The following is a 7,923-nucleotide window of genomic DNA, read 5'->3' on the forward strand; positions in this document are numbered from 1 at the left end:
CCCCCAAAAAAATGATAAAAGGCTTATGTCCTAAACAGATCCAACTAGGCATGAAAATGTGGAGGTTTTGGTGAAAAATAAAAAGATAAAAAAGGATGAGGACCAGGAGGTCTTGGGTTACCTCTTGGTAGGATGGGCTTTATCACATCACTCACTACTAACTGAATTACGCAGTTGTCCTTGGTCAGAATAAAATTCAGATCAAATGGTTGAAAAATTAATCTAATCAAATTAGTTCTTTTACAAGTAAAAATTTTCGAGTACCATTTGTCTTTTTATTAATTTATTTTTGATAGGTCATACTCTTTCCTATTCTATAAGAGAGGGGGAAGGTGTAAACTAGGAGGCTTGAACTCGTAACTAGGCACCACAACCAACCAATGTCACTATCTATCCATCTTTTTTCCTTTTTTAGATGAAACACTAAATAAGGGGGGAGGGAGAACATAACAGCCAATAGACTCGAGCTTGAGACCTCCTGATGAATGTGGGTTTAGCACACCACACTCTCATCAATTGTGCTAGGCAATTGTTGTTATGGATGTATATCCATCTCAACTAGCTCCCACTCATTTATTTTTTTATCCTTTCATCATGTGACACATGGCATGCTTTCGGGGCAAGGCCCTATATAAATGTGATAGCCCTAGAGAAGAGACACTTCCATAAACTCTAAAGAGATAATACTATTATTCAAAAAGAAAGAGAGACTACTATTTTTACAGATACTTTGCATGAATATAAAAGAGATCAGACAAGAAAAGAAGGTAACCCCCAATTGGCAATCTTCTATTTATGAGACTCATTTTCTTGTGTTTTCCATAAAAATAAATAAATAAAATAAAATAAATCTATCAACTTCACACAACAACCAAACATAACCTCAGCAATGAATATATCAACAACCACAACTACTGCACAAAGCCACACCACAATTCCCTAATGTCTCTCTCTAATTATTAATTAATCAGGTTTAAAGCTTGTGTTAGAAGGTCAGGTGGGTTCAAGTTGGGTCTGCCACGTAATGAAAACTACATCTACTACAATCAGGATGAGAGATGTTTGGATAGGAAGATGGCTCTACCCTTTGTCTAAGAGAAACAAACAAAAACTAACATGCATGCATGGATTTCATCGGACCATTCGATTGGAATGATAATGATGTGTCTAGATTAGATGATGGCCCGTGAAATTGAAATTGTGGACCCCCCCCCTCCCCCTTTCATCTTTTGAGTGCGATGGGCCTCTAGCCATCCATTGAGTTTGCCATTTTCTTTTCTTGGTTTTCTCTCCAAACAGACAAATAAGAAAACGAAAAAGTCCTCAACAACCGACAAAGGTGGATAAGCTCCTCCATTGCCCTTTTTTTCTTAAGATAGTGATTGGATCTCACCATAGCCAGCTCACACCATCATACCGTTTGCCACACAATCATACCGTTTGCCACCCAAGCATTGTGAGCCTCATCTTTTTTTTTCTTTCTTTCTTATTGAAAATATTAATTTGCAAAAAGATGATTTTCTTAGGGCTTTCATAAGAAATCAGAAGATTAAAAAGCATTCGACTAGGCTGAGAGGATCTAAACATGATCCCAAGAAAAGCTGAGTTCATGACTTCGAGGTGTTAGTCCTTATTTGGTACGAGTTGTAAACTTGGACATCTTAAGTTTGACTTTCACTAGGCACACCTTAGGTCACTCACACGGAGGTGTTTAGTACTCTTCACTGCTTTTAGTGAAAGTTGAATGATCCTCATTCAATCCCGGTATGACCTGATCCATACGATCGTAAGGTCAGTATGAACCAGTGGGATACCCGTCGTTAGCAAAAAAAAAAAAGGTGTTAATCCTTCCTGACTGAATTATCTCTTGGGAGATCAGTGTTGAGAGTGGGGATATTAAAGATAATTAAAAATTATTATTATTATTATTATTATTATTATTATTATTGATAAAGACCAATGCTAGAATAAGGACCGTAGTTTCACCTATCTAGCCTACCCTTCACTTTATTGTTTGGAATTTGGATATGGACTAACCATTTTTTCTGATATTTTAAAAGAAAAATTATAAAAAAATAAAAATCAAAGTGCCATTATTTAATTCAGTGGTCAATAAGACAATAACCTTATACCTAGAGGATCCTCCAGATGTTTTTAAAGTAATAAATGAAGTAAGGCAAAGGACCATTGGAAGATAATTATCTTCTTTCCATGATGATTTAAAGAACCAAGGAACGAAGAACGAAGAGAGTTGGTCCCCCCCCCCCCCCCCCCCCCAAAAAACCAAAAAAAACCACCCCCACCACTTCAAAATAGAGAAGAAAGGAGAGGGAGATACCTTGATCTGTCTCTTCTTCCAACCCATTTCGATAAAATTGAAGTAGACAGTAGTAGAATTTGACTCCGAGAATAGAAAAGGTAATATTTTATATTAATTTATTTTTTAAAATAAATTAGGTATTAAATATTTAAGGAAAGGTTTCCTAGAAATGAAAGAAGGTATTTGAAGTCTACATGAATAGGGTTTGAAAAATGTTATCATTCATATGGGGTTTACATGAGACTATATAATTTAAATAGAAGAGAGAATGCCTGATGGGTCTCATTTTTTTTTTTTTTTTTTTATTAAATGAAGAGGGGATAAAGAAATTTGTAAAGGCAAGTAGCAACTTTTTACCTTAAATATTTTATACCATTTTTTATGTTGTATAAAAATAACAAAATGTATTGACATGATCATATTAATTTGAATCAAGATAGTAAAAAAAAAAATTTCCTTTAATACAAATTAATTAAAAAAATTTGATTATGATGGACACTAACCCACAAGCAAATATAGTAGAATTAAAGTGGATATGATTCTACCAAAAAAAAAATGGTGGATATGATAAAATAAAGCATAGAAAAATCAAGACTACAAAATGAAGACACGCACATCATGAACATGCATGAGAGTATTTATCATTAGATGTAAATAATTAAATTTGAAGTTAAATTTGGACAAACGACCAATTTTGTCTATAACTTAGATATCCAATACTTAGAATTACAGCATCACTCTTCCACATGGCAAAATAGATGCACATTAATACAACATCTCATCACTTTTATATAAATGTTAATATATTAATATAAATTTAAATAAAAATATACTATAAAAATTTCTTAGAAAAAGAAATTCATGTTGATCAAATGGATAAAATTATCTAATATTTCCACTAATCAAACGGCTAAGATTTGATCACTTGTGGCCAATCGAGTACCACAGTATGTTTGAACTTTGAACGTTCAAAAAAATTCGGAAAAAAAAAAATCATCAAAGTTAACGGAGTTCACGTAAACTACATCTATGATCTATCGTTGTATTTGCCGTCAAAGATAACGGAAATAAACCAGCACTGTTCTGAAGCAGTAACCGTTTTTGGTAAGAGAAAAAAGCATTGCACTTCTCTTCCATGGAGAGGAGGAGAACAATTCTGCTTCAAACAATGAAACCCCATTTTCTTGGAAAGCATAAGAAAATTTGAAAGGAAAGGAAAAGCATTTCCATGGAAAAAGATTCAACAAAAGAGAGAGAGAGAGAGAGACAGAGACTGACCTCCATTGAGCCAGAGAACTAGAGGCTTTTCTGCAACTCCTTCTTCAGCTTCGAAGAACCAATAGAACAAAGCTTTATGATCTTTTGGTCGGACATTGACATATCCGGCGAAATGACGGAATTTCACCGGCGATTGTCCGGGTAAATCCGTTACTCTATCTGCTTCTTGCCGCAAATCTTTGCCGGCATTCTTTCCCTCAACTACTCCAACCGCCGTTAAAACCAACAAACCACAAACCAGATACCGGAATATCCAAATTCCACACGCCATCATTACCAGTTACCACACTCACTCACTCTCTCTCTCTCTCTCTCGCGGAGATAGACAAGTCTTGTAAGTTGTCAAGAGTCATTATATAGCGACAACAGAAAATCAAAAAAGTGTGATAACGGGCCAAAAGGGTGTTTGTAAAATGTAATTACCCTTTTAAATTTTTGGGGGAAAAGAGGCCACGCAGCCAGAACCTTCTCCCCCCCACCCCACCACCCCCCCCCTTAACATTTTTTTTTTTTTTTTGAGATGTGATTTGATGCTGCTAATGAGGGTGTCAAAATTGGCCGACATCGGTAGGCCCGACCTGAATGTTAAAGGTCGAGAATAGCCCAATCAATTAATAAATGTGTTAGGTTCACTTACTAATTGACCAATAATCAGGTGTTTTTGGTGAAAGATAGTGATTCAACGGTTATATCGAGACCGATTGATTACTATGATCAATCAATAAACAAATGTTTATAAACTTATTAGACCATTTAATCTCATTAAGCCTGATTTAATACATGTTCAATGGTCTTTGTCATCCAAATGCAAGCACGGTTTAAAAATTAATCTTCTCAATTGTGCGTTTGGCGTCCAGGCCGGAATAGGGTAGCACTCTCTATGGAAAGATGAGTGGTTGTGCTTCACTAGCCAAGTCCATGCACCTACAGCTCGATCTACTAGCACTTTCTTCGATCCTTCCAGGTCAAGACTTTTGCTTTAAGACCACTTTTAGTGGCAAAAAGAATAGTGTGGCGGTTTTTTCTTTTCATTTGGTTAAAAAAAAAAAAAAATCTTAAGAGAGTGGGTTATTTTGTCACTTATTTGGTGAAGTGAGAAACTGTAGGCTTCTAGCTATTTTCTCTTATTTTATTTTTAAAAGTTATTTAAAGTAAGGAATTAAAAGAGATCTTCAAAATAATTTGAGGTGACTTGTCATTGTGCCATTATCAAAAGATGTTATTATTTTTCACATTTTTTAGTATTTATATAGATTTTCATTGAAAAAAAAATTTGTTAACTAAGGCTATGTTTGAAAACCAAGAGAAGAAAAGAAAAAAAATAGAAAATCTTTAGCCTAAGGCTTAGTTGGGTTATCAAAAAATAAATAGAAAAAAAAAATTGAATTTAAGGAAAGGAATAAACATCATAATGTAATGACCGGCTTGTGTATCTTTCTGATTGGAGTAAAAAAATATTATTTTTATTTATTTTTTGACCACCAAATTAAACTTGAAAGAGGGGAAAAAAGAAATACATGCACTTTGAAACCTACATGCATTGCCTTGGCATCCTGTCCTTTTCAATTTCAGAAATGCTCCTTGTGCACTCTAAATGGCATGGGTGAAACAAGTAGTGGAGGGTGGTGGAGCTGAAAAACATATGGATTAGTCTAATTATATATAAGGAACTGGAGCTGATGAAACATGTAAAGTAAAGCTTTTTAACCTATCCTATACCAAGTAGACCCAGTATAGTGTCATACATCAAATTAGGCACCACCATGCTTCCACAACCACCATTCACACTGGCTCTACCATGCATTAGGGTCTAGTGACCTTTTTCCTGGCGGCTTCATTCTGCTCTAGTTAGCCTTTGTTGATATTTCTCACCCTATTCTTGGTACCCTCTCTTAGATAGTTGTTTCCATGGCACAAACCATTGACCTAGTGGTCAAATTAGATACCAAGTATTAGGCATCTGATCAATATGCTAAAAGCTCCTAATGTGTAATCGAAGCTTATTACTATTCAAGACAAAAGTGAATTGGTAAGTACATGGAGCAAGATCGTCAATATATTACTTTTGGTGAAGTGTAATTCTTGTATGTGCATGAGCCACAGAAACACTTTTTTTTTTTTTTTTTTTTGTAATGGAGGACGGGTTGATCAATTTGTCTCTCATATATCTTGATGTAGGGGTCACTCTTGTACAAAAATTATTTGCGGTGGAGGCAGTGAGCGGCAGTGAAGATCCAATGGCTGAGGCCCAACCGTTGAATCCTCATCGCTCACTGCATAGGATTAATTGAACCTGGTAACACTTCCCCACATAAAACATTTTCTCAGTTTTTTCAATATATATATATATATATATATAAAAGAACTATTGCTTACTAATTAGTTATTGACAGTAAACATAATTTTAACATCCTAATTTTAGATACCTACTTACTCTTAAAAGCAATTGATTAAGTCATGCATCCATATAAGTACTATTAGGTATCTTTTAGGGAACCAAATCTTCTCCAGTGCATCCAATGTACATCCAACAACTAGGGTGTGTGCCTGGATGCTGCCAACCATTTGCCGTGCACTTGACGCACTGTAGAGGATCTGCTTCCATCTTTTTCAATCATTTCTCGTTGAATATCATGTGTGAGTTCATTGCAAATTATTTAGACATTAAAGTTACTTAAAGGGAAGTCAATGCATGGACCAATCAATTCTTATCTACATAAGCTATGGATATGATTTGGGACCAAAGCATCATACATCATCTTAGACTCTTAGTAGATTATAACCTGACCACAAGGGTTAATTAACCATTCACCACCATCATAATTATCGTTTTCATTATTAATAGTGATAGTTATCATTTATGAATTGGTTTGGTGAAGTAAGCATCTCTAGACTAGGCCTCGATCTAAAATGTGATGCTTTAAGGGGAGATGAACTTTTTGCCATGTTAGGGACTTATGGGAGAGGGTTCTTCTCCAAGTGGGCTGGTCTCGAAAGTTTTCTTCAAACATGCCTTGGCTCTACCACGTAGGAGGTTTGAGAGGGCTATAGTTTAGTGGACAAGTAGATCTTGTAGGACCTTAAAAATTTGCATCACAACGGGAGATGATATTCTATAGTTTTTTTTTTTTATTTTTTTTTATTTTTTTTTTTTTGGAGGGTGTGGTGGGTGGGTGTGGTTTGAAAATCACTAATGTATTAGAAGTGACAGGAAAATTAAAGTACCTACAAGTAACCCTCCACTTCAATTGATCATTTTTCACGGAAAGAAGATATGAGCGTCGTCAACATTTCGAATAGCTGTCCGAATTCAAATTGATTATGCTTCACTTTTTCTTTGGAGAAAGACGATCAAACAATTCCCAATCATAGTCCTTGCGGATTGAATCATCTATATAGGGTACAAAAAGAAACTCCAGATATAACTGTGAAGCAATAAAAGCAGAAGGACTCCAATATCAAAAATTAGAGCTTTGTGATCGATCTAGCTCCTAAAGAGGCAACCACATAGGCAACAAAATTGCCTTCCCTATACCAATAAAGGAAGACTATATGCTCAAATAGATTACAAAAGGACTTACAATCTGAAATGATGTGAAATATCCTCGAAGGAATTGAGTCTCCTCCATGCTTGAGAATGTTGATTATCATTAGATAGTCACTTTGTATAATGAGATGTTAAAATCCAAATTGACCAGCAAGTTTAAGTGTTTCCTTGATAGCTAATTTTTCAGCCATAGCAGCATAAGAAGGGCCAATACCCTAAGAAAAAAAACATAGAAAACATCCTTTTGCATCACGACATATTCCTCCAATACCCGAAGGACCAGTATTGCCATGAGAGGCACCATCGACATTGAACTTGACAAACCCAGCGAGGCATGCAGTCTTTTCTGAGGAATAGAAAATGAAGATATATCTCCACGAAAAGCATCAAAATGAGATCTAATATCTGACTGATACTCATTAGCAAAGGATCACTTCTCAACGTGATAGAAAGGGTGGCCTACTTTTTTCACTAGAGGATTCAGAATTTCATTAAAATAGAAGAAAAAAAAAAAATACAAAGTACAACTCAAAAACTGATTTTATGCCCCCACCATCGGCATTGCCATCAGCCCAAGCAGGTTAATCTAGAAAAACTTTTGTTGATTGAATTTGTGAAAGCATAATTAAAAGATCTAGTTTTTCTTCACCCATTGTGAAAAGAGATATCTTAATTCATAAGTTATGATGGATGGATGTGACTCCAGGAATGATGCTAAGAGCATTTTGGACTTCATACAATATATAAGGGCATAAGGAATAACAATACCCTAATGGCT

General features: G+C 35.2%; 1 protein-coding gene across 1 annotated transcript in view; it reads right to left on the minus strand.

Annotated features, from left to right (window-relative positions):
- Window positions 1–3,931, minus strand: part of LOC122079493 (serine carboxypeptidase-like 35) — a 12,381-nt gene extending 8,450 nt beyond the window's left edge. The window contains exon 1 of the mRNA XM_042646007.1: window positions 3,599–3,931. Coding sequence (XP_042501941.1) covers window positions 3,599–3,872 — 274 coding nt within the window. The 5' untranslated portion in view covers window positions 3,873–3,931. The remainder of the gene's footprint in view (window positions 1–3,598) is intronic.
- Between the last annotated feature and the right edge of the window lie 3,992 nt (window positions 3,932–7,923).

This window comes from Macadamia integrifolia, chromosome 5 (genome assembly GCF_013358625.1).
Source record: "Macadamia integrifolia cultivar HAES 741 chromosome 5, SCU_Mint_v3, whole genome shotgun sequence".
Classification (NCBI taxonomy): Eukaryota; Viridiplantae; Streptophyta; class Magnoliopsida; order Proteales; family Proteaceae; genus Macadamia; species Macadamia integrifolia.